Raw genomic sequence first — 25758 nt, forward strand, 5'->3', positions numbered from 1 at the left:
CGTCAACTCCCACACCCAATTTCCCACACACAAATTCACTTCAAATGGCCTCACACACATTGCTACACACACACCTATAAATTGCATTCATTCCAACGCATCCACCAGTAAAACTCGGTCACATGTTTCCCCCCTCCCCCCAGCTGTCACACCCACAAATCGCCCAGAGTCGGATACGCGCCAGAACACAGCACCCCAGCCACGCGCAACACTCACGCCCCCCTCGCACGCCCCCCATTCCTGACTCCACCCCATTTTGGGGGACCTCGCTAGATCCTGCACTCCTGATCCTATGCCTATCTCCTCTTTTCCGGCTCACCGGCCTGAGTCCGGAGCAGAAGCTGCAGCAAAGCCAGGAGCAGGCAGAGGCCGGCCCGCGGCTGGCCCAGGCCTCGGCGACTCCCCATCCCGGCGGGGCCCAACACGCAAGGCGGGGACCGGCCGGGGCGTCTACGGGGCGCGGCGACTCCTCAGGCTCCGTGCACTCACTCGCCGCGGCCGGCTTCACTCGGGATCGGCAGGAGACTGCAGGAGACCCCGCCCTGGCCTCGCCCTGCGCTCCAGAGCCCGGCCGGGCGGGGCTCGCTGGAGGGGGGGGGGAGGGGGGCTGACAGCTGGTGGAGGAGTTGGGAAAGTTTGTGCTGAGTGCTGATTGGCCGGCTAGGGCGGGAGCCCTGGGCCGGCAGCGGGGCCCTTCTTGCCCCACCCCACAGTGGAGGAAAAGGGTCACTCCCACCCAGCCTTAGAATTCGGGGTCCCAGACTTACCCCAAACCCTTTCTTCCTAACAGCCTCCCTCAAAAGAGATGTTAGCCTCATTCAAACCTTCAGCCTCCATCCAGGCCCTGGAATTAAGGCTTTATACAGCTTTATACCAAATCTTTTCTGTCTCACCAAGGTCCCCAGATGGGGTCTCAGCCTGGATGCCAAATTTTCACCCACTTGCTTTACCGCAGTGGCTTAGCCACACAATATAAGGTACCAGCTTCATCCCAGGCCTTCCCTTCGGGTCTCTAAATAAAGAATCCTCATCCCACCTCCAACCTCCCACCAGATTACAAAATGGCGTTCCCAGCCTTACCCCAAACCCTCATTTCTCCACCCAAATTCCGGTTTTGGATGTCCTGGCCTCACCCCCAAACCTTTGACACAGATTCCAAAACACAGTTCTCAATTTCCCCCAAATTCTTAATCTTCAAATTTCCATTCGTAGCCCTGATTCAGGTCCCCAAATGGATGCCCTAGCCCCAATTCCAAATCTTCACATATGCCCCACCTTTAAATGGGGAAGTCTGGCCCTACTTCAAAGCAGGGAACTGCCTTAGGGAGAGGTGGATACCTGCCATTCCTGGGGTGAGGTAGAGCTGCCCCTCACCCTACTGGGACCCCCCACTGTGAAGCTCCCTCCCCCTCAGGGGGTCACATGGAGCTGTCTGTGCAATTGAACAAGCGCAGACTTGCGGGATCTGAGGGAGCTTCTGCAGGGAGGAACCTAAGGGGCGTATCCTGGGCCCTGAACTGCCCCATCATGGGGAAGAGGGAGAAGCCGGCAGCGTCGCTCTCCCAGCCTCTGGCTCCACGGACAAAGAGTGTCTGTGTCCCTGGGGAAGAGGGGTGGGGCCCCATCTGGCCTGAGGGTGAAATGGGGGCTGTGGGGTGGGGAGGAGAGAGGGAATCTCCCCAAGCTTCTCCTCCTCCCTCCTCAGGGACCTCAGAGGCTAAGACTTCTGCTAAAAGATTCTCATAAAGAGAGTGCCCTGCCCTGCCTTGCTGGGAAGTTCTTCCTAGTCTACCCCCATCATTTGACATATCTATGCCCATTCTCCTCTTTGAAAAGACCCTTCTGGGATCACACTCTCTGTCACTTTCTTTCACTCCCTCCCTCCCACCAGAGATTCTTTGCCCAGATTAGACAGGGAGAGAATGCCCCTGCTAATTCCCCCAGCCCTGAATGATTTACAATCACAATAAAAAGACCCTAGTTGTGAGTGTAGCAGTGAGAAGAAATTTTTTTTTAAAGGTTATTATTTTTTTTTAATTTTATTTATTTATTTATTTATTTATTAGAGAGTGAGCAGGAGAGAAACAGCATGAGAGGGGAGAGGGTCAGAGGGAGAAGCAGGCTCCCCGCCGAGCCGGGAGCCCGATGTGGGACTCGATCCCAGGACCCTGGGATCATGACCTGAGCCGAAGGCAGTCGCCCAACCAACTGAGCCACCCAGGCGCCCAGTGAGAAGAAATTTTTAACAAATAAAGGAAAGAGGCTATTTTGAGATGAAAAGATTACCCCCTCCCCTAGCTGCCTGCCCAGGGTCAGTTCAGAATTGGTGTCTTCTGGGGCCCCTTCACCTTGCAGGGGATTGGTGGGAGGGTGTCCAGGAGGTGGGGGGATGAGGCAAGGATGGGTGGCGGGAGGCAGGTGCTGGCCAGCAGAGGTCACCCATCCAGGGAGGGATCAACATGGCCGACGCACCCCGGACTGTACTGATCTCAGGCTGCTCCTCGGGAATTGGCCTGGAGCTCGCAGTGCAGCTGGCTCATGACCACAGGCAGCGCTACCAAGGTTAGAGGCTCCGGGGTGGGGCCAGGAGGGGTAGGGGTGGGCATGGCTTCTGAGGACCTTCAGCCCTCTTGGCACCATTTCCACTAGCCCATCCCATCAGCTGTATGTGTGGGCTTGAGGAGGACCCAGGACACATGGAGGCCCCCTTCTCACCTCTGCTCATGAATCATTCCCTCATCCAACAAATATTTCTTGTGCACCTACTGGGTGCCAGGCACTGTTCTAGGTGCTGGAAACACAGCTGTGAACAAAACAGACAAAAATCTCTGCCCTCAGCTGTGGTGTAGTGAGGGAGGGGAGCGAGGACAGACAATAAACAGATTTTTTAAATTGTATAATATGTCTAGTGCTAATAAGTGCTAAGAAGCAAAGTAAAGTAAGGATGGGGTATGGTAAGAGGTGGGGGGTAGGTGATATTTTTTAAAGGGCTGGTGGAAAGGGCTTCCCTAAGGTTCCACTTAGGCATTCCCTAGGACTCCCCTCCCCCACCCCTCCCCAGATTACTGCTCCAAGATAAACCTCTTAAGTGACCCTGACCTTGGGGGTTTAAGGGGGACCTCTAAATCTAGGGACTCAGCCTCCTGCAACTCTGGAGTAAATTGCCTCAGTCTGTACTCCACCCATGGGAACCTCTGACCCAGAGCAGGCTGGAGCTGAAGTGGGCAAAAGGCCGCTACTTCAGAGGAGGTTGCAGGGGGCAAGGGCATTGCCCCAGTTGGCAGAGCTGCTTCTCCCAGCCCTCTGCCCTCTGTCTTAGAGACACACACAGCTTTAGATGTGACAGACTGAGTGCCAGTGTGCAGGGAAGCAGTTGTGCTGTGTGTGTCCCTGTGGACAGGCAGATGAGTGAATAAAGCTGAAGGATGTTTATTGTGTGCTTACAATGTGCCAGGTTCTGGTCTAAGTGTTGTACATCTAGTAAGTCTTTTCATTCTCATATCACCCCTGTGAGGTGGCCACCAACGTTAGCCCCATCTTAGAAATGAGGAAACGGAGGCACAGAATGCCAAAGGTCCTTGCCCAAAGTCGCCCCACCAGAAAGTGGCAGAGCCTGGATTTGGACCCAGGCAACCCAGCCCTTGGGGCCACACTTGTCACATGTATGTATGCATGTGGTCCCATTCATCTGTGCAACACCCATGAATCACAAAGGCCCACAGACCGTATGAACATGCCCCCCGGGGCTGTGCATGTATAATTGTGGGTACATGCATGAAGGGTACAAACATGGATACAGGGGTTTGAGCTCAGCACTCCCAACAAATCCAGGTTCAAATCTCAGTTCTAACACTTACTAGTGGTGGGACAGACAAGGAACTTCATTTTGCTTAGCCTCAATGTGTTAATCTCTATGATACAGATAATAACTTTACCTACTTATTCTGGCTACTATTGCTAAAGAACAAATCATTCCAAAATTTCTGGTGTAATAGAACAACGGCAATCAACTATCTCTCATGGTTTACAAAAGTCATAAATTTGGAAGGGCACAGCTAGACAGTTCTCACTCAGAGTCAAAGGCTACAATTAGAACAGTTGGGGGCTAGTCAGAGGCCTGGGCAGGCATCTCTCCTCCTTCTAATAATCTCAGGTCTTCTCCATGTGGTCCCTCTATCTGGCTAGCTTGGGCTTCCCCCCAGCATGGTGGATTCAGGATAGCTGGGCTACTACAAGGTGGTTGAGGATTTTAAGAGTGAACATTACAAGGGTGCCTGGGTGGCTCAGTCAGTTGAGCATCCAACTCTTGATTTTGGCTCACATCATGATCTCAGGGTCGTGAGATCGAGGCCCACATCAGGCTCCACTTTCAGAGTGAAGTCAGCTTGGGATTCTCTCTCGCCCTCTCCCTCTGCCCCTCCCCCCACTCCTGTTCTCTCTCTCTCTCAAATAAATAAATAAGTAAAATCTTAAAAAAAAGAAAAAGAGTGAACGTTACAGCAAACAAGGCAGAAACTACAATACCTTTTCCGACCTAATCCCAGAAGCCACACAATGTTACTTTCACCATATTCTATTAATTCCCAGCTAGTCACAAGATTCAAAGAGAGGAAAATGAGATTTCATGTCTTGAGGGGGAGCAGCAAAGTTCTCAAAGAGCATATGTGATGAAAAATGTTGTGGCCATCTTTGGAAAGTAAGTCCGTTGCCTAATCATAGGGTTCTCATGAGGATTAGAGACAGTGCTTATAAAGGTGTTTAGCACAGTGTTTGGCACATAGTAGATATTCAATAAATTGACATTTCTGTGGATGATGTAAATGTGGCTATTTGTATTTGCATGTACACACAATGCACACATATTGACCCTAAGTAAGTATGCATTTCTTTTCTTAAGGCAATATGTTCTATATTTATTTTATTGCCTTACTCACTTGACTATAAATTCCATGAAGGCAGGGACTTTGCCTATCTTATTTCATGCAGTAGTCTCAGCACCTAGAATAAGGCATAGTGTATACTAAGTACATGCTCAGTAAATGTTGGATGGAGGGATGGAGGGATGGATGAAAGTACATGTAAATGTATGTACACAATATGCATTTGTGGTTGTGTAGTGAACGTAGGTGTGTAAACCTGTGGTTCTCCATCCCTCTGTGACTGCTCATGCAAGATCATGGAGATATGTAAGTGAATGCTCAGGGGAAATGAACCCAGTGCTTGCCCCAACTCTTTTTTCTGTCCCCAGTGGTGGCCACCATGAGGGACCTGGGAAAGAAGGGGACACTGGAGGAAGCTGCTGGGGATGCTCTGGGGCAGACCCTCACCGTGGCCCAGCTGGATGTGTGCAGTGACGAGTCAGTGGCCCAGTGTCTCAGCTGCATCCAGGGAGGGGAAGTGGATGTGCTGGGTGAGACTGAACAGCCCCTGGGGTCACTCCCCCCTTCCCTGACCTAAGCTCAGATCCTCCTTACAGTGAATCCTCTCCAGGGTCTGAGCACCAGCCTTCTTGCTTCACCAGCAACTGCTAGCCCTGGACAGAAGGGATAGACAAGCTGGCTAAAAGCCCAGGATACCAGTTTATTAGGGTTACAAGAAATAAACTGAGTCCTGGGAGTGGATTTTATTAAATAGAACATCTCACATTTGGGGAAAACCATATTTAGTTGGAAAAGTTACTTTGATGAGTCATTTGGGGAAGGGAGCATGATGAGGAAGCAACACATGATCCCTCAAAGACCTTCTAAGGAGGTGGGTGTGACTGTTTTGATGCAAATTGGGGTCAGAGCTAAATTGCTCTTGCATTAAAGGGAGGCTGCTCCCAGCAGCCTTTCCGCCAACCCAGGGTTCAGGGTCCCCATAACAAACGCTAAACTCTATGTAAAGATCATCAGGGCTCCACATTTGTCCATCAAGATACCCTGGACTGGCCCTGAATTTGGAGTAGGGGGAGGATTAATTCAGGGAGTGTCCCTAGAGGAGTGACACTAGAAGGGTTGGGGGGACCTCAAAGTAACCTTCAGTCCCATCCTTAGTGAATAATGCTGGAGTGGGCCTGGTGGGGCCCCTGGAGGGGATCAGCCTAGCTGCCATGCAGAACGTCTTTGATACCAACTTTTTCGGGGCTGTCCGTCTGGTCAGAGCTGTCCTTCCTGGCATGAAGAGAAGGCGAAAGGGCCACATTGTGGTGGTCAGCAGTGTCATGGGGCTGCAGGGTAAGCCCTGGGAACCCACCCCTGGGAGTCCTCCTAGCATCTGACCCTCCCTAGGCTGGAAGAATGGCAAATAGGTTTTAGTTCATATTCCAAATGAGCCTGTATTGAGGATTCTGAAGCTCTATGGGACACATTTCTAGATTAGATTATGTCTGCCATGGCGAAAGAATAGGCAGTAGTATTATAAATGCTGCCAATGGGCATCCACATCCAGCATCAACCTTACTTCTGGACACCTCTAAAAATCTCTCCCTTGGGGCGCCTTGGTGGCTCAGTTGGTGGAGCAGCTGCCTTTGGCTCAGGTCATGATCCTGGAGTCCCAGGATCGAGTCCTGCGTCGGGCTCCCTGCTCAGCGGGGAGTCTGCTTCTCCCTCTGACCGTCCCCCCTCTCCTCTCCCAACCATCTCCCCCAAACCAAAGGAACCATCAGAACGAACTCCTTTTTTTTTTTTTTTTTAAGTAGGCTCCACAGGCCTGGAGCCCAACTCAAGGCTCAAACTCACAACCCTGAGATCAAGACTTGAGCTGAGATCAAGAGTCAGGTGCTTAACAGACTGAGCCACCCAGGTGCCCCAGAACTCCTTTCCTGTGATGTTTTCTTGACAGACTCCTTTCCTTGATGTTTCTCTAACCAAGCCCCAGAGATAGCTTTGGGGCTCTGAGGTTCTTCAGAAAAAGAGAGCAGTAATTGTTTAGTGATGTCTGCTACTGGCCTACTATGGAGGCCACCTATTTGCCATCCATGCTCCTGGGTCTTTCCTCCTTGAACCCCTCTAGACTCCCTTCCTCCCCCTGGAAATTCCCTGGGATCTGCCCCCACCTCCTTAGCAGCCCCTTGAAGAATCCACCTTATTTTGTTTGTTTGTTTGTCTGTTTGTTTGTTTAAGAATCCACCTTATTTGTTACCCCGCCATGGGGAATCTGTAACTACTACTCAGTCCCATCCCTTTGGCCCCTCTTCCAGCTGAGGGGCCACATTCACTCTCAATAAGGACAGATAAGAACTCTGCTGAATCAGACTTGCCCTCAGGGACCCTGGCAATCCTATGCTCAAGTGACCCAGAGGTTTAGAGGATGGAGGGAAGTAGAGTTTTCAAGAGCTAAGGCAAATGGAGCACTGGGAAGACGTAGCATATGGCACCCCAAGAGCCTCATCCTGAGCATGTGGGCTCATCCTTCAGCATATGCTCCTTTCACACATACATACACTCATCATGTTGGCCCTAGATACCCCCCATTCTGATCTTCAAACCCTCTTTGCTCTGTCTCCTGAAGACCCCATGTCCCTCTGGACCCACAAGCCCATCACCAAGACACCAAAGGGCTCAACCTCCTCCAATCCTCTCAGGTGTCCTGTTCAACGAAGCCTATGCAGCCTCCAAGTTCGCCCTGGAGGGATTCTTCGAAAGTCTGGCTATCCAGCTGCTGCAGTTCAACATCTTGTGAGGCGGGCATTTGGGCAGCGAAGGAGGGGAATGGGAGACAGTGGTGGAGAGAGATGAGGGAAGGGGAGGTGGTGAGGGGAAGCGGGCTGGGAAGGCAGTGATGGTGGGAAAACAAGGCAGTGGTGAGAAAGTGGAATCAGGAATGAGGGAAAGGGAGTTATTGGAAGAGGGTGGAGCAGCACGGGGGATGGATGGTGGAAGGACTGGGGGAACCAGGAAGGATGAAGTAATGATGAGAGAAATGGGGGGAGAGAGGAGGAGAGGGACAGTAATGGGGCAGCAAGTGGGTTGGGGTACCAGACCCCCTACCCCTACCGATGTCCCCAGCATCACCCTGGTGGAACCTGGCCCGGTGGTCACTGACTTTGAGGGGAAGCTCCTGGAGCAGGTTTCCACAGCCGAGTTCCCAGACACTGACCCCGACACCCTGCGCTACTTCTGGGATTTCTACCTCCCCACCTCCAAGGAGCTCTTTCACTCTGTAGGACAGAGCCCACAGGATGTGGCCCAGGTGAGTGGGGAACCCAGAGCCCCAAGACATGGCTCAGGTATGTGAGGGTGCCCCACCCTGCAAGCCCCTCACCCTGCATCCTAGAGCTCAGGGCTCCACCCCATAGGTCATTGTCAAGGTCATCGGCTCAACCAGACCACCCCTGCGCCGACAGACCAATGCCCGCTACACCCCGCTGGTTGCACTCAAGGCTGTGGACCCCTCAGGCAGCCTGTACGTGCGCACCACCCACTGCCTACTCTTCCACTGGACACGCCTTCTCAACCTTGGCCTTCGATGTCTGGGCTGCAGCTGCCCCCGATTCCGAATATGGCCCCGGTGAGCAAAGCCTCAACCAACCCTCCCCACCTCTGAACAGCCAGGCCTCTTCAGTTTACACCCATCTCAGAGGGCAGTACAGACCTTTCCCTCCTTCCTTCCTTCCTTTCTTCCTTCCTTCCTTTCTTTCTTCTTCCTTCCTATCTTTCTTCCTTCCTTCCTATCTTCCTTCCTTCCTTCCTTCAGCAAACTCTGCCTGACCCACTCTGTGCCTGGGCATTGCTGGGACCCCAGAAATTCCTCAGCATCCATGCACACACCCTTCCATGGTCAGGGCTGGGGCAGAGAGAGGGACCCTTGGACCCTGGGCTGAGGAGCCCAGAGTAAGGAGCTGGAGCTATCTGGGAAGGCAAGGGAGGCATCCTGGAGGAGGGGACATTGGGGCTGGACCTTGAAAGATGAGACAGATTGCCTCATTCAACCTCTGGACTTTATTATCTTGGGCCTGGGAATACAAGGATGATCTAAAACCCCCTCCACATAGAACTGAGTTGACTAAGGGGTCTTCAGACTTTTCTGGCCACACACTCCCTCAGCAAAATGTTTGTGCACTCACCAGCAGTGCATGTATATTTTTTCATAAAATATATATTTGTAACCACTAGCAATCACTATATTAAATATTTAATAAAGCTCAATTTCTTATGTCTAAATAAAAAATTAAAAAACAATAAGGTCCACTTCACACACATTAGAATGGCAACTATAAGTAAACCAAGCAAACAACAAAAACTCTTGAAAATAACAACTGTTGGTGAGGATGTAGAGAAATTGGCACTTGGGCACTGCTGGTGAGCCTTTAGGCACTGCTGGTGAGAATGTAAAATGGTGTAGTCACTATGGAAAATGTATAGTAGTTCCTCAAAAAATGAAACAGAATTATCATGTGACTCAGCAATCCCATTTCTGGGTATTAACCAGAAGAATTGAAAGCAAGGTCTCAAAGAGATATTTGCACACCTGTGTTCATAGCAGCATTACTCACAACGGCTGAAAGGTGGAAGCAACCTCATCCCTGTGTCCATCAACAGAAGACTGGATAAACTCAATGAGGTATATCCATACAATGAAATATTATTCAGCCTTAAAAAGGAAGTAAATTCCAACACCTAATGCAACATGAATAAACTTTGAGGACATTATGCTCAGTGAAATAAGCCAGACAGAAAAAGGACAAATAATTTCTGATCCCACTTAGATGAAGTCCCTAGAGGAGTCAAATCCACAAAGACAGGAAGTAGATGGTGAGAGCCAGGCGGGTTGGGGTGGGGAGTCAATGTTTAGTGGGGAGAGAGTTGCAATTTTGCAGAATAAAGAGTTCCGTGGATGGATGGTGTCATGGCTGCACGGCAGCGTGAATGGACTTATACTAATGAACTGTACACTTAAAAATGGTTAAGATGGTAAATTTTGTGTTATGTATATTTCACCACAATTAAAAATTTTTAAAAAGCAATAGGGGTCCAAGTTTCTTGGCCGTCGTGTGGAGAGTTTGGAAGCAAATGGACTCTGGGTGTAAGTGTTGACCCTGCCTCTTGTTCACTGGGTGACCCTGGGCAGGTGACTTCCTGGTGTCATCTTCTGGAAAGCAGAGCTAACAATAACAACACTGAAATGATAGGAAAAGCACCCTGCTCTGTTTTTCCATTTCACTTGGAGCTTTTGGTGTGGTTCGTGTTTAGCTACCACCTTGGAATGCTAGGCTCCAGGCGAAGGTGTTTTAATTAATGTTTGCTCTTGCAGCCTTGTTAGATAGAGGCACTCAGAACCTGCCCAGTTCATAAAATGAGGAAACCAAGGTTGTCCAGAACAGAGGGGAGGGACAGGAATCAAGCCTAGGTCTGTCCAACTCAAAGTCTATGCTGGTCCTCAGGGGTCTCTAGTAACCTCTTCTAGGGAAAGAGAAAATGAGTCCAGAGTCCGCGAAAGAGGTCTCTTTGAGTCAGTGCAGAGATAATGGGGCTACTTAATATTTTTGGTCAAATGAACCCCTTCTTTCCCCTCCCTGACATTGGATTTTTGAAGCAATATTAGAATACCTGCAAAAGAATATTTGAAAATAGATCATGATGATGGTTGCACAGTCTTGTAACTATATTAAAACCACTGAAGTGTGTGTTTTAAAATGGCAAATTTTATGGTATATGAATTATCTCGATTTAAAAATTAAATACATGTTTTAAAAAGAATATATGAAGCACACATACGCAAGAGGTCTTTGGATTGCCAGCAGGAGGCGTCAGCAGGAGCTGAGAGTCTGGGAGGAGAAAGACCAGAGTATTTCTCCCACAAGCTCCCTCCATGGGGGTCACTGTGCATTAGCAGCATCTCTCCATCCATCGGAGACCGCAGCTCCAGTTTCTGAGAACCACTCCTTCCCTTTGCCCCTTTCAGCTAAAGATGGTGATGGGACCCCACAATTGCCCGCAGGATGACACTGCACTATTCACAGTAGGGCTACGCACCTTCTGTCTTCACCTTTATAATTGTCCCTGTCTTCATTGATCCCCAAATTACCCACTTTGAGTGTACTATCTCTTTCCATCCAGGACTCCGACTGATGTAATGTATGTGTGTGAAAGAGCAGGGGAGCAAAATGCACACACACTAGACCACCATCAGACTCCACCATTAGAACGTTATTTGTATTTGCTGCCTGCCTTACCCCAAAGGTCTCCACCATCCTGATTTCTATGTCCAACATTCTCCTGTTTTTCAAGAAACTCCCTTAAATAAATTATTTCAAAAGACAAATTTGGGGTGCCTGGGTGGCTCAGTTGGTTAAGCATCTGCCTTCTGCTCAAGTCATGGTCCCAGGGTCCTGGGATCCAGCCCCTTGGGCCATCATCATTGGGCTCCCTGCTCAGCGGGGAGTCTGTTTCTCCCTCTGTCCCTCCTCCCACTCGTGCTCTCTCTCTCACTCACTCTCTCTCAAATAAATAAATAAAATCTTTTTTTAAGTTTTTTTTAAAATATTATTTATTTGTCAGAGAGAGTGAGTGAAAGAGAGAGAGCACAAGCAGGGGGAGCATCAGGCAGAGGGAGAGGGAGAAGCAGGCTCCCCACTGAACTAGGAGCCCGATGAGGGACTCGATCCCAGGACCCTGGGATCATGACCTGAGCCAAAGGCATATGCTTAACTGACTGAGCCACCCAGGCACCCCTAAATAAATAAAATCTTAAAAAAAAAAAAAGACTAATTACCTTCTTGCCAAGAAGGAAAAGCCATCATAGCCACCATAAGTGAAGCCAAACTCACTTATTTACAGGTGGGGCATACAATATTCCAAACCCCATACTCACAGACTCTCGGTGTGAGAAAAATACCAGGCCATCTCCCTCAGATTCCCTTGCAGCTAGGGAGTGAGCAAGTGGCCCCGATTCCACTCAGCAGATGTACAGATTTAGATTTGAGAACCCACCACCCAAAGGAGGAGGGAGCAGAAGGGACAGGGGCGTTGCGAGCGCCCAGGGTTGTCAGCAAAAGCCAGAGCTGCCAGCTGGTTTCAGGAGAATGATTTAAGCTGTGGCCTTAGCTGCTGGCCTGCACCCTTACTTTGTCCCTTTTCATTTTCAAAGGCTGGTGATTTCATTAGCCACCAATATATCCACCCGATAAATTCCTTTGCAGCTTAAATCACCCTGAGTCAGCTTCTGTTGCATATAAGGAAGAATCACCACCAATCCAGATGGCAACACAAAAGCAAATGCAGGGGAGGAGGGGGACTGTTATTATAGTCTAGCTGGATGCTCTTGCCGACCAACAGAAATTGGCCAACGTTCAGAAGGTGTTGAAGACGCCCTAACCCTTGTTCTTGATTTCTACACTCCCACCCGCCCCTCTATCTTCCCCATCTTAGCAAAGATAAGTCTGTTCTAGTTGCTCATGCCAAAAATCTTGGAGTCATCTCTACTTCCTCTCTCTCATACCTCACAACTAATCAGATCTTGTTCGCTTGACCTGCAAAATATATTCAGAACCCAACCATTTCGCAACACCTTCTGGGTCCCCACACTAATCCAACCACCAGCATTTTTCAGCTGGAGTATTGCACCAGTCCCCTCCCCGCTCCCACCTTCTGCTCTTGCTGCCCCCTACAATTCATTCTCCACACCACAGCCCAGAAGATCCTTTAAAAACAGCTTTTGAATTGATAAAATGCTCAATGTTTTTAAAAATCAATATATATGTGTATATGTATGTATAAAAGAATATTTTAAAAGCAATTCTCCCAGCCTCCTCTTTCCCTCAACCGCCTAATTCCTGACCTCCCCACCTCGAGTTATCTATCCAGGTTTTCTTTCTGATTATACCAGAAAAAAAACTGATAAATGGATAAGCAAACTAGTATATACATACAAAGGAATGTTATTCAACCTTAAAAAGGAAGAAAATTCTGGCACATGCTACAACATGGATGAACCTTGAAGGCATTATGCCAAGTGATATAAGCCAGACACAAAAGGACAAATACATTATATGATTCCATTTATGTAAGGTACATAGAATATGCAAATTTGTAGACAAAAAGTAAAACAATGGTTAACAGAGGCTTGGGGGGGTGTGGAAATGGGAAGTTAGTGTTTTATGGGGACAGAGTTTCAGTTTAGGAAGATGGGGCATTCTAGAGATGGATGGTGGGGATGGTTGCACAGTGATGTGAATGTGCTTGATAGCATTCAACTGCACACCTGAAAATGGTTAAAATGGTAAGTTTTATGGTGTTCAGATTTTACCACAATTTAAAAAATAAATATGGAGTATTTTAATGGAAAAACAGAATATGTATGAATCTACACATGTGTATATACATATATATATTTATTTAACTTTTCACAAAAAGCTGCATACTATACACCTAAATGCAAACTTTAGTTCTTTCCTTGAATAATATGTCTTAGAAGCGTTTCCATATCAGCCCAAGCAGACATCCTCATTCTTTTGCACAGCTGCAATATATTCCATTGTGTAGATGGACAATAATTCATGCAACTGGTCCTGTACTGATGAATCTTTGGGCTCTCTCCAATCTTTTCCTATTATATATGAATAACCTTGTTTGCATACATCATTTCACACATGTGCAAGTATTTCTGTCTTGGGATTACTTGGCCAAAGAAACTATGTATTTGTCATTTTTATGAACATATCAAATTCATCTCTATTGGGAAGGACTGATGTCCATATGTTAGCATGGTCACTTCCCCACAACCTCACCACACTGCACATTATTAGTCTTCTACATTTTGGCCATTCTAATGGGTAAAAATTACTATCTCATATTTCTCTTATTTCAACTTGCATTTCTCTTATTATGAGTGAAGTTGACGTTCTTTTCATATCTCAAAGAACCTTTTGTATTTCATTTTTTGTGAACATTCTGACCACACATTTTGCTCAAGTTTTTCTATTGGATTGTTTATATTTTTATTATTAATTCCTAGAAACCCTTTACATATTATGGAGATTAGGGAGACTGTAATTTGAAGTGCACTTTTCCCCTATTTTTTCCAACATTCCTGTGGTGTCATTTTGCCTTATTTATGTCATGGAATTATTCACCCTTCGTATTGTTGCTACCTTTGGATTTCAAATCAGAGTAACAAAGGACCTACCCAGACTGATTCTGTTAAAACAGAAAAATAATGTCACTCATCTTTTCAAAAATTCTCCAATGGTTCTCCTCTTACTTAGGTTCAAATCCACAACTATGAGGCCTCCTACATGATCTGATCCTTGAATATTAATCTCAAATTATCTCCCACTCTCTCTGTTTCACCCACTTTGTTCTAGGGACACTGACCTCCTTACTATTTCTTAAATACTCCATGCACATTCCTACTTCAGGGCCTTTGTACTTGCTGCTCCATCTGCTAGAACAATTTTCCCAGATAGCCACATGGCTCCTTTCTTCAGTTCACCTTTTCGGAGAGGCCACAAGATAGTACCCTGTCACTCTGTCCCCTGAACCTGCTTTATTTCTCATCACCTGACATATACTAGTTATTTGGTTTTTGCTTCTCTCCCCCTACTAGAATGTCAGCTCCTTGGGGAGAAGACTGTCGTATGCTCAGCTACATCCCTAGCACCCACAAGAGTATGTGGCACGAGGTAGATATCCAAATATCTGACAAATGAAAGAATGAGTGGGTAAATTAATGCATCGAAATGAGACTCTCTGTGGCCTAAGAAGAAGGATTTCAAGACCCTTTTCTTACTACTCCCCAAATCACCATGCTCCACCTCCCTTCCAGGTCTTTGCATGGGCTGTTCCCTCCCCCTGAAACAAAACCATCTTGCTGTCTCCCACCCCTAATCCTTGCCCTGATTACCCACACTTTCCTAAGACTTTCAGGTCTCAGTCTAAATACCGCTTCCTCCAGAGTGCCTTCTTTGACTCCCCAGCCTGGATGGGTTAGGAGGTTTCTCTGGGCCCTCATAGCTGCTTATTTTGGGGTAGTTTTCCCTGATCAGGCTGTCAGTTCTGTTGGAGCGCATATCACACCGCTTTCAGACCCAATAATCACCCCCAAACCTGACTGCTGAATTCCTCTCCCTCCTCCCATAGCAAGCAACAAGCTTCCCCTGAAAATTCCCACTGAACGCCAGACCTCCTTGGACCAGAAGGGGAGGCACGTGATGGATGCCCTTAGGGACCAGCAAGGGCAGTTCCTGAAGCCTTGGGGAAAACAAGTGCGTGATCAGACGCCCTCAGGGACCAAGAAATGACCGGAGGAGACTGGGCTCAGACAGGAAGTGACCAAGCAGGGCACATCCTGGCGGTTTCGTCCACGTCCACGCTAAGACGCAAGAAACGTCACCTTTCTGAGCCCCGGTTTCCTCACCTGTAAAATGGAAGGGTTGCTGGCGAGAAAGTCCCTACTAAGTGCCGGGACTTAGGTGTTTCATATATGACAGTCGTTCACTGAAATGTTGCTATGGGTATGACTCCTAGCCTCCGGGATCCTGTCTGGCCTTTCCCGGGAAGCTTTGGGCTGGAAGCCTAGAGGAGGAGGGAGCGAAAACAGAGGCCACACATCCCTGCAAAGCCGTCCCTCCTGCCCTGGCTTGCTTGCTGCAAACCGGGGGTCCCAGGGAGGGGAAGGCGGGCGGGATCTGAGCGGCAGTAGCAGCTGCTCTGGGCGTGCGGCCAACGTCCCCTCCCTCCACCACCCGCATTCCTGTGGGAGGAGGCCGAGCGCTCCTCAGTCTGGCTGGAGGCTCGCTGGCGCCCTCTCGCGGCCAAGTGCGAAAGGTTGAACTTGACCATTAACTGGTATAGGGGACCTGGGTGGATCCCACAGGTGGTCTGCGACCCCCTACTCCTCCTCCCACTCAAACACAGGTTCACTTAACTTGCTGTGTGATCTTAGGCAAGTCCCTTAACCTCCCTGTGCCTCAGTTTCCTAGCTGCAGTTTCGGGCAGGACACTTTACCTTCTGGTGCCTAGGTTTTTCCATCAGCAAAGTGGGTCAGTGGGCCATTAGAACCCTGAGAGGGTGAAAAGAGACAGTCCCGGTGAAGGCAGCTACAGTAAACACCCACTCCCCAGAGGAAGGGGTTTCCGTCCTGTTCACTTCTGTGTCCCCAGCACCTACAACAAAGCCAGACATGCAGCTGGCGCTCAAACTTATTTTATATATTAGTTATTGAACAAATGCTTATTCTTCATTTAGGGGAGCTGAGGCTGGGGTGGGGAGGAGGGGACAGATGTATGAGATGTGAGCTCCTGTCACTCATTCACCCAGCACCCATTTTCGCCTCCATCCATTTGTTTATCGGATGATAAAGCTATATCACCTTGTTTTCAAAGTGTGTCCCACCTCCTCTGTTTTTCCCTTCCTGGGCCCACCGCCAAGACAAAACTGAAACTCAAAGAAGCTGCAGGCTTGAGCAGGTTTCAAAAGCCCCAGATGTGCTTACCTGACCAGGATTCCCACTGGGGAGACAGAGATACTGGCATGGCGAGAGGGAGTCCAGACTGGACAGAAGGTGGGAGGGACTGAGACTAGAACCCCTGCCATCCCACACTTTTGGACAATGCCTTGTTCTGGACACCTAGAAGCCCCTGAGACAGAGAGGGGGATGTGGACACCTGGTGTGGGGACAAAGATGTGAAGGGGGGAGCTCACCCCCAGCTAAGGGAGGGCTGAACAGCACCAGCGGAGCATCCCACAGAGCAGGGAGACAGAGCTGAAACATCAAAGAGGACACCAGTGTTCTAGAACCTTCCAAATTAGGTCTCATCTGCTTCCCTGATCCAGCTCTTAATTTGATTCTGTTGATTCTTTGCTTCACAGAAGATTGTTTACCATGGACTCAAAAGCATCACCCGGAGCCTCACGGCTCCCTGCCTGACCCAGGGCAAGTTGCCTTCACTCAGCAGGCCTCAGTTTCCTTATCTGTACAATAGGTGGGAATTCTTACTTCAGCATAAATGTGGGACTTTTATGGTTCTTCTGTCAGTGCACATAGAGCAAGCAGAACAGCATCTGGCCCACAGTAGGTGCTCAGTAAATGCCTGAGGAATGAATGACTAGATCCCACCTTCCCCTTTTGTTTCTAACACACTTGGTTTTCCAGCTCTCTACAAAGGTAGAGTCTGGAAAGAGGGCACAGGTTGATCCTAATTAACAAGAGGCTGTGAGGTTTAAGGAGGGAATGCACCTTAAGCCCTTAGCAAGTCCTCCTTAAATGTCCACTCCACAGGGGCAGGGATTTCGTCTACTGTGGTCACTGCTGTGTTCCCAGCATGCTAAGGAGGGCTGGGCTCATAGCAAATCCTTAATGAATCTTTGTAGGATAAATGTATATTATCATTGTTTCAGGGGGATCTGGGGCTTTCCAATAAGCAAGACTCTCCAAGCTAGCAGTATTGGCTTCCCTGAAAAAAAAAAAAAAAGAAGAAGAACCAGATAAACTTGTCGGCAACCCGTCTGCTTCTAAGAGGCAGAGGCCACAAAGTTGGTCCAACATCTTTAAAGGGCGTATTAAACAGGCAGTGAACATTATTTCGGGACAGAGAAAGCCTTCTTCCAGGAATGCCTCAAGCATGATGTGTTTTTGTCCCTGGTTTCATATGTATAATTTGCCTTCTGGAAAAGGAGCCCAGAGAGCTTGGCCTCCAAGGGGGGACTGGAATACTTCCTAGTGCAGCTGTCCCCAGTCTCCCCTGGAGGATGGGCTGAGAAGGGAGGAGCAGCCCCCCTCTTCCCCCATTGGATTTATGGGGATTCCCTCCCCACATCTGTTTAGATATTAACTCAGCCAGGACAGGCCAAGGCAAACAGAGCGGACAAGAGGACGGGTGTCTGTGGCTTGTGGCTGCATGTCAGCCCCCTACCGCCATGGATGTGCCCTGGCTCGTGGGGTTGATTCTGCTCCTCTTGGGGACCCCTCTTGCCCATGTTGAGCCACTGTGAGTCTGGGAAACGGAGGGCACTCAGCCGCTGCCTGCATGATTCCCTGCATGTGAGCCTGCCTCTCTGCTGCTGCTTCCCCCACTTGAGTTTCCCTCCCGCCCCCATGCTCCTGTGTTTGTCTACTGGCAGGTACATCCTGGTGACCCCCGAGCCCTGCGGGTCGGCAGCCCTGAGACCATCCATGTACAGGCTCACTCAGACTCCCAGCAGTCCCTCAAAGGGGCCCTCGAGGTGAACCTCACCATATGGGACTTCCCCATGAAGAAGGCAGTGATGGCTAAGAGCCACCTCATTCTCTCAGAAGAAAACGACTTTATGAAACAGGCCTCCGTGACGGTAGGTGACAGGCCAGGATGGGTGGCCACAGAGGGAGGCTCTGGGTCAGCAGCAAGGATGGAGAGGGGCAGACTCTAGAGGGACTTCCCACGAGGGACACTGGAGAAGAGATGCAGGGTTTGGATATACTTACTCCTCCTCTTATGTCCCGTCCAGTTAGAAATCCAAAGTCCTCTGAGTCCAGGCTCCAACAAGGGCAGTGACTAGCCCAGATGATGTGAGAATTAATAAAAGGCGCCCTCTGCTGGTGGCTTGGGAAGCTGACCGTGGGTTGGATTGCGTTCCCACTTTGGCTGGATGTCCTTGTGCGGGAGCAACCTGCAAGGCAACCTTGCTCCCAACCACAGAGCCAGAGGGCCCCCCCCCACTCAATTGTTTCTCCCAAGATCTGGCTCAGGGATTTGCTCCCAGGGATGGAGACCTCAGCAGAGCCTGAGGAGTGTGGGCTTCTCTCCCCAGATTCCCGAGAGCCTGATATACCCCCCACAACCAGGGCAGCAGTATGTCATCATCCGGGCAACCTGGGCACCCATCTCGACCACTTCATTCATGGAGAAGATAGTGCCGGTGGCTCCCCATGCTGGCTACATCTTCATCCAGACAGACAAGCCCATCTACACCCCTGAGCACTTGGGTACAGCCCCCAGGCACTTGGCCTAGGGCAGGTGCTGACTCTCATTCCCAGTCTCCCCCATTGCCTGTCATATTCCACCTCCCAAGGTCACCCTCTGTCCAAAGACCCCTATATCCTAATACCCAAGATCCTAACGACTACCTCCCTCTTCAGATTCTACCCAGAACTCAGAGTCTTCCCTTTCCCTCCAGTTCAATACCGGGTGTTTGTTGTGGACCACAAGATGGATCCTGTGACCAGGATATTCACTCTGGACATCAAGGTGGCCTCTCCTGATGGGAGGGTGGATCCCAGACACTGAGGTTATATCATGTGCTGAAGGCCTGGGGTATGAAGCACCCACCCCCTGTCCCCACAGAACCCAGAGGGGATCACTGTGATCAGCCAGAATCTGCTAGCTGAGGACGGTTTCTTCACAAGATCCTTTAAACTCCCACAGATTGTCAGGTGCCCTGCTGGGAGCCCTGTGGATGGAGGGATGGAGGCTGTCCTTCTCAGTCTCCATCTCTCCGAATTTTCTGTCTCAGTTTTGGGACCTGGAGCATCGAAGCCAGTTACCGAAGTGCAGCCAAGCAGAAGTTCAAGCAGCCTTTGATGTCAGGGATTATAGCGAGCAGGGTGTGATGGGCAGGGCAAGGTGGGACATGCAAGAAGCAGGGTTGGAAGTGGAAAAGAGGTCTCATGGTGCACCAACTGTGTGCTAGGGCCTAAGCTGGGTGCTGGTGAACAGAATGATGTGTTCCAATCCTTGGGGGTTGCAAGAGTCATTGAGGAAGGAGTGAACAGGGAGGGGACAAGGGGGGGGACAGCAAAATACTGAGGGTGCCCACTGCCTTTACTCCACTCAGTGCTCCCATCATTTGAGGTCCAGCTGAAGCCAAACAGGACTTTCTTCTACCTCAACGATGAGGCTCTGGGTGTGGACATCGAGGCTTGGTCAGTCCCCTTGTCCCCAGCCTGGCCAGAGGACCAGGAATGCCAAGAAACTGAATGGGTAGAGAAGCAGGCCACTTCTGTGGCACTTAAGGTATGGTAGAGGTACTCTTTGCCACCCATGAGATATTCTTGGCCACCTACATTGTTTTGTGAGGTTGTCCAGACCATGTCTGCCATGTGTAGGTAGTACAGACCATCCCTTCAGGTCTCTGGGATTGTATAAGACACGTCACCCACCTAATAAAGTCATGCCACGTCTCATGGCTCGGACCATCTCTGAAGGTCCACAAGGTAGCACAGGTAAATTTGCCATCTTACGAATTGTCCAGACCGTCTCTACAGCACTATGAGGTTGTACAGGCCATTTGTCCACCTAAGTTGTAAGGGCCATATCTGCCACTTCTCGACACTATGCAGACCATTCCTATGCATGCCTCCTAGGCTGCCTGATGAGGTTTTATGGGCTACCTCCACCATCTTGTGAGGTTGCACAAGCTACATCTGCAACCCAACACGAAGCTTGATGAGACACATTTATCACTTCCCAGCATTGTGTAGGTGAGCAGTGAAACCATCTAAGTTTCCAGGGGTCACTCTGCCCCTCCCAAAGATTTACCACCATCCCTGCAGCCTCATGAGGTCATACAGGACATCTCCGCAACCACATGAAGTTGTATGGGTGCTTCAGAGCCGGTGGAATGACCTTCCACCCACCCCCAGGTATGTATTCAAAGAGCCAGTGGATGGACATGCTCTGGCCATCTTCGGGGTGAAGTGGCATTCCTACCGGATGCCCATCCAGAGCTCCCTGCAGAGAATGGAGGTGACTGAGTCTTGACCTCTCTCCCCCACCAACTTCCCTCTCCATCAACCCTCCTCTACTCCCCAAGAAACTATCTCCTCTTCTCTCTCTCACCCTGAGAGCAAATCTCTGAAGGTCTGGGGCACATCTCCCTCCAGAAGGACACACTGATGTCCACATTCCAAGGCCCAGAAGAGGACTTCATTGGGGCCTCAATCTTTGTCAACATCACCGTGTTCTCTTCAGGTGCCACCCTCACCCAAGCTCCTGGCTGAGGTCAAGACAGTGTTCTTACCCAACCTAGACATTCCACCCATGTGACCACGGGCCACCTCCCAGTCCATTTCCTCATCAGATAAATGTGAAAATGCCAGAAAGGCTGGAAGGAGCTGAGATTGTGTTACTGTCTTTCCCTGTCTTCACCAAGACAGGCCTCCCATACCAGCAGCCCTGCCACTCCCCCAAGAAACTGAACCTCCTCCACAGACCTCACAGTCCCCTGTCTCTCCAGGGGGTGAGATGGTCCAGGCTGAGACCTCCGGGGTGAAGATCATCCAGAGCCCATACAGCATCAAGTTCATCAGGACACCCCAGTATTTCAAGCCTGGGATGCCCTTCTATGTTAAGGTCAGAGTCTGACTTCATTCCACCCAGGGTCTTGGGGCTCCCTTCCCCTAATAGACCCCTCTCAGGAGACAAAAACCCACACTGGACTCACCTGTCCCCCACAACTTATCTGTTGGAGAACTGAATCCATCATGCTTCCCAGACCAATCCCAAGTCTCTCTCAAGTCTCAAGCCAGGTCCCCCCAAAGCACTGTGATGACTCCATAATTTCTCTGTGGGGGGCTTAGTGGTCACAGTCAGGCTAGAAGGTGGTGCTCAGGGGGTTATCTTGAGGATACTTTTGCAAGGCAAGCATGCTGTTTTTACATGCATTCATTTTGGGTGACTTTGAGAGGTCTGATGGACATTAAGAAAACTAGAAACATCCTTTGGTGCCAGTCCTACTAAAGATTTCCCCAAGCCCTCCACATCTCCACTCCAATTCCCTCCACCTCCACCCCACCAGCACACCAACACCCAGGGCCATCACATATGATTGCACACTGCAAAACTTGAGGGGGTGCCATTCATAAAAACTCTAATATGAATGGTGTCCCCAGTGTTGTTGAGTGCACAACTTGTACAGCTATACAAGGCAGTCCTGTCCAGATCAGATTCCCAGTACCCACTTCTCATGCCAGGCCACCACCAGGCCTATCTTTCATCTCACCCCTGATTCTACCTCAGGTCTTTGTCTCAAATCCTGATGGGTCCCCAGCCTCTAGAGTCCTTGTCCAATGCCAAGACAAACAAGACCGCATCTCAGCCAATGGAGTGGCCATTTTGACCATCAACACAAATGCAAATAATCGGGAGAAGCTCCCTATCTTGGTACCAACTTAATGGGGCAGGGATGGTGGAGCTGTGTGAGCTAGAAGAGCTGGCAGTTTACTTGCCCATCACTCTCCCCAGGTAGAAACTGATGAGCCTCTCCGGCCGGAAGAGCAGGCTTCAGCCAATATGATGGCTTGGCCTTACTCGACTCAGGGTGGGTCAGGGAACGTCTTGCACATTGAGGTGAAGACAGTCGCAGAGGTTGGCAGCAGCATCTACCTGAGCCTTGTCACAGGACATCAGAATTCTGAAACCAAGAAACAGATCACTCACTTCGCCATCCTGGTGAGTGGCTAGGACTAAAACCTAAGCCAAGGAATTATTTCCCTGGAACATCCCTGGCTAGCTGGTTTGGAGAAACTGAACAGTGGTGTGAAGGTGGGAACCATTTGGGGTGGCCTCAGACTAAGGGGTTGAAGCAAAGGAACTGTGGGTCTCCCTTGTGAGCTGAGATGGCTTCAGGAAAAGGTTGACCTTACCCTTCTTATTCTTGTCCTCCCTTGTCTCCAAGGTCCTGAGTAAGGGCCGGATTGTGCATGCCAAACATCAATCAAAAAGTGACCTCACGATAACCACTATTGATGTGACTTCAGAGATGCTGCCCTCTTTCCGCATCCTGGCCTTTTATTTACTGCCTAGGGGAACAGGTCAGGATCCTGAACTGGTGGCCGACTCCGTATGGGTTGATGTGAATGACAGATGCATGGGGACGGTGAGCCAAATTCCTTGAAGTTGCACATTACCATCATAAAGCTTGGATGGGCAGAAAGTCTGTCCAAGTTGAAGGGCTCCAAGTCTGGGGGCAGGGGAGAAGAGGAGATGTGCCCTTAAAAGCTCACCCTAGGGCATGGAGAATATGCAGGCAAATGTGTGGAGTTGGGATTGGCATGGTGAAGTTCCCGGATGCTCCATCAGAGCCATAAGGAGCATAAACTTGAAAGTAGACTTGGGTAAGTCCCTTGGTAGCATATGAGCCCCTTTTCCTGACATCTCTGTTTTTCCTGGCTCAGCTGAAGGTTGGTTTGAAGAAAGAAAGACCCTTCCAGACTTTGAAGCCCAACAGCCACGTGGAAGTGAAGGTGACAGGTGATGAAGAGGCCACAGTGGGGTTGGTGGCCATGGACAAGGCTGTCTATGTCTTGAACAGCAAACACAAGCTCACACAGAAGAAGGTGAGAATATGTGGGCTATGGGCCAGGAGGTTGCCTGGAGGTTCTAATAACCGGGGCCTTAGCTTCTTCAGCTGTAAAATGGGCAACATTGATGGTTGCAAGGATTCAAGGAGCTAGCACACAGCTAGAGATTGGAAGGTGATAAGAGCTCAATAAATGGGAGGTGGTGTGAGAATTATTATTTGAGCCAGCTATTTGAGTGCACCATTGCTCCTTCCCTGAAAAGGTCATACAAGCTCCAAAGCCAGGTTCTTATCTTAACCCCCAGGTCTGGGATGTGGTGGAAGAATATGACATTGGCTGTGCAGCGGACAGTGGGAAAGACGGACCTGCTGTATTCAAGGATGCTGGATTGGACCTGAAGATGAGCACGGGGATGCACACCCCAGCAAGCTCAGGTACAGGAAGGGACGTGCTGGGGGCAGGGTGGGTGGGCAGTGTTGTCTAGTGGTTAAGAACATGAGGTTTGGTGTCAGACAGGCTAAAATCTAGGACCCTCCTACTTACCATGAGTCAGTTATATTTCCTCTCTGAGGCTCCATTTCTCTGTTCATAAAATGGGGATAATAATAGAAGTGACTCACTACCTCTTAGTTAAGATATAGGTTTGGCCATGGGTGTCAGAGATACAAACAGTAGCTTAAACAAGGTAGAAGTTTATTTCTCACTCAGTAACAGTTCTGATGTCATTCTGGGACTCAACCTCCTTCTAGCTTGTTGTTCTGCTATATTCCAAGACGGCATCTCATCAGGACCTCATGCCAGGCAAGAGTATGAAGGGAAGTAGGAAGGGGAGACACTTTCTCAAATCTCATTTGCCGGAACTCAGTCATGTAGCCCTACCTAGTTGCAAGGGAGGCTGGGAAATGTAGTCTTCATTCTGAGTGATATGCAAAAGAGGGAGGTTTAGTTGCCCCAGTTGAAGGGGGAAAGTGGATACTAGGGACAACTAGGAGTGCCTTCTTTCAGCTATAAATAATAATATCAATAATAGTTTCTATTTACTACAAGCTGGACACTGTGCTAAGTACTTTTATATGCATGATCTCATTGATAGAACTATGATTGTACCAATTTACATAGCTGGAGAAATTAATGCCCAGAGAGTTTAAGTGACTTCCTGAAGATTGCACAGATTTTAAGTGGTGAATCATGACTATGAGGAGGCTACGGGATTAAATGCAATGATGCTTAGAAAGCACTGGGCATTCTGTAAGCACCTAATAAATATCAAGGATGTTGATAATGATCTTGACGGTGGTCCTCTCATTCTTCTCTCTGACCCTCAGACTGGCAGTGCCCTCAGAGCCCCCCTGCCAGCCGTCACCGCCACTCCCTGAAATGGCTGGAGACCAAGAGGAATGCAGGTCAGAGCTAAAGCTGGACATGTCCCTCCTGGCTCCCTAAACTACTGTATTCATCAGAGCTTAGAAGAGAAAACTGAAACCACTCTAGGTACTTCAAGCAGAAAGGGAGGGATTTGGTGATGGGAGTCTGGTGCTTTCAAAATCATTAGATGGTCTGTAGGAGTGGACATCAAAAGGCTGCTTGCTGGGACTCAAGATCACCTCACTGCAGTTTTGCAATGTGTGAAATCTCGGGAAACTTCTGCCAATATCTCTTGCGATGCTGGTAGGTAGATAACAAAGTGCAGAAATAGTGCCCATTACAAAAACACACGGAGTTCACCTGTGACTGGGGTTCACCTGTCAGTTACCACTGCCACAGGGAAAATGGCCTCCACTTCTTCCACCCTCCAAATCTTACACAAGTATGTCTCTGTGGCAGAATCTTATCCCATCTAGAACCCTAGCAGCAAGAGAGTCTGGGAAATGCAGCTTCTAGATGTCTAGGCTTTGTGATACAAGAGTGAACGTAGACAAAAGGAGAGATGGGTGCTGGGTACCAGTGGATAATAGCAAACCTGCCATCCCCAAGGCCAGGGTGTGGACCAGAATAAGATGTGAGCCTGGAGTTCAGGGAAGATGGGAGGCAGCACTGAGTGGTGTTGGAAGCATGGGTTCTATGAATCTTAGATTTTTCAGTCTCTTTGAGCAGTGCTAATGACTTTGTGGATCTAAATAAAGAGAAAGTAAGTGAAACCTAATAGAAATTGAGATAAAACCTTAACTCTAATTTTGGTATTAAAGAGAATTATGCTAACCCCCTGGGAAAAGTTTATAATATAAGCCGTTGTTTTGTTTATGGTAATGATAAGTTGTATCATTTAACTATAATTGTGTTAGTGGTAAACAATAAGATTTTTAAATTGCTATATATTTTAAGTTATTTATTTATTTATTTTTAATTTTTTTAAAGATTTTATTTATTTATTTGAGAGAGAGAATGAGATAGAGAGAGAGCATGAGAGGGGGGTGGGTCAGAGGGAGAAGTAGACTCCCTGCTGAGCAGGGAGACCAATGTGGGACTCGATCCCGGGACTTCAGGATCATGACCTGAGCCGAAGGCAGTCACTTAACCAACTGAGCCACCCAGGCGCCCCTATTTATTTATTTTAAAGAGAG

General features: G+C 49.0%; 3 protein-coding genes and 2 long non-coding RNA genes across 5 annotated transcripts in view; 4 read left to right on the forward strand and 1 right to left on the reverse strand.

The window, feature by feature from the left end:
• The window catches only part of COL5A3 (collagen type V alpha 3 chain), a 36970-nt gene extending 36399 nt beyond the window's left edge, over positions 1-571 (reverse strand). The window contains exon 1 of the mRNA XM_032396041.1: positions 320-571. Coding sequence (XP_032251932.1) covers positions 320-407 — 88 coding nt within the window. The 5' untranslated portion in view covers positions 408-571. The remainder of the gene's footprint in view (positions 1-319) is intronic.
• A 1888-nt stretch (positions 572-2459) lies between these two features.
• RDH8 (retinol dehydrogenase 8) lies at positions 2460-8494 on the forward strand. The gene is made up of 6 exons (XM_032396005.1): positions 2460-2562; positions 5249-5410; positions 6036-6215; positions 7565-7658; positions 7989-8172; positions 8279-8494. Exons 1-6 carry the CDS (start codon positions 2460-2462, stop codon positions 8492-8494), a joined length of 939 nt encoding a protein of 312 aa, XP_032251896.1.
• A 9397-nt stretch (positions 8495-17891) lies between these two features.
• LOC116626641 lies at positions 17892-19357 on the forward strand. Its single transcript, XR_004298301.1, has 5 exons — positions 17892-17909; positions 18043-18249; positions 18709-18914; positions 19075-19145; positions 19242-19357. It is a non-coding gene; the product is annotated as an uncharacterized LOC116626641 (long non-coding RNA).
• Positions 19358-19452: 95 nt separating this feature from the next.
• Positions 19453-22167, forward strand: LOC116626554. Its single transcript, XR_004298295.1, has 5 exons — positions 19453-19520; positions 19732-19910; positions 20261-21248; positions 21915-22058; positions 22140-22167. It is a non-coding gene; the product is annotated as an uncharacterized LOC116626554 (long non-coding RNA).
• Positions 22168-22181: 14 nt separating this feature from the next.
• LOC116626555 (complement C3-like) lies at positions 22182-24699 on the forward strand. Its single transcript, XM_032395941.1, has 5 exons — positions 22182-22346; positions 22573-22773; positions 23072-23233; positions 23502-23631; positions 24523-24699. The coding sequence occupies exons 1-5, from the start codon at positions 22188-22190 to the stop codon at positions 24609-24611; spliced, it is 741 nt and encodes a 246-aa protein (XP_032251832.1). The 5' UTR covers positions 22182-22187; the 3' UTR covers positions 24612-24699.
• Positions 24700-25758: the final 1059 nt, after the last annotated feature.

The sequence above is a fragment of the Phoca vitulina genome, unplaced genomic scaffold, assembly GCF_004348235.1.
Source record: "Phoca vitulina isolate PV1807 unplaced genomic scaffold, GSC_HSeal_1.0 scaffold89, whole genome shotgun sequence".
Taxonomy (NCBI): Eukaryota; Metazoa; Chordata; class Mammalia; order Carnivora; family Phocidae; genus Phoca; species Phoca vitulina.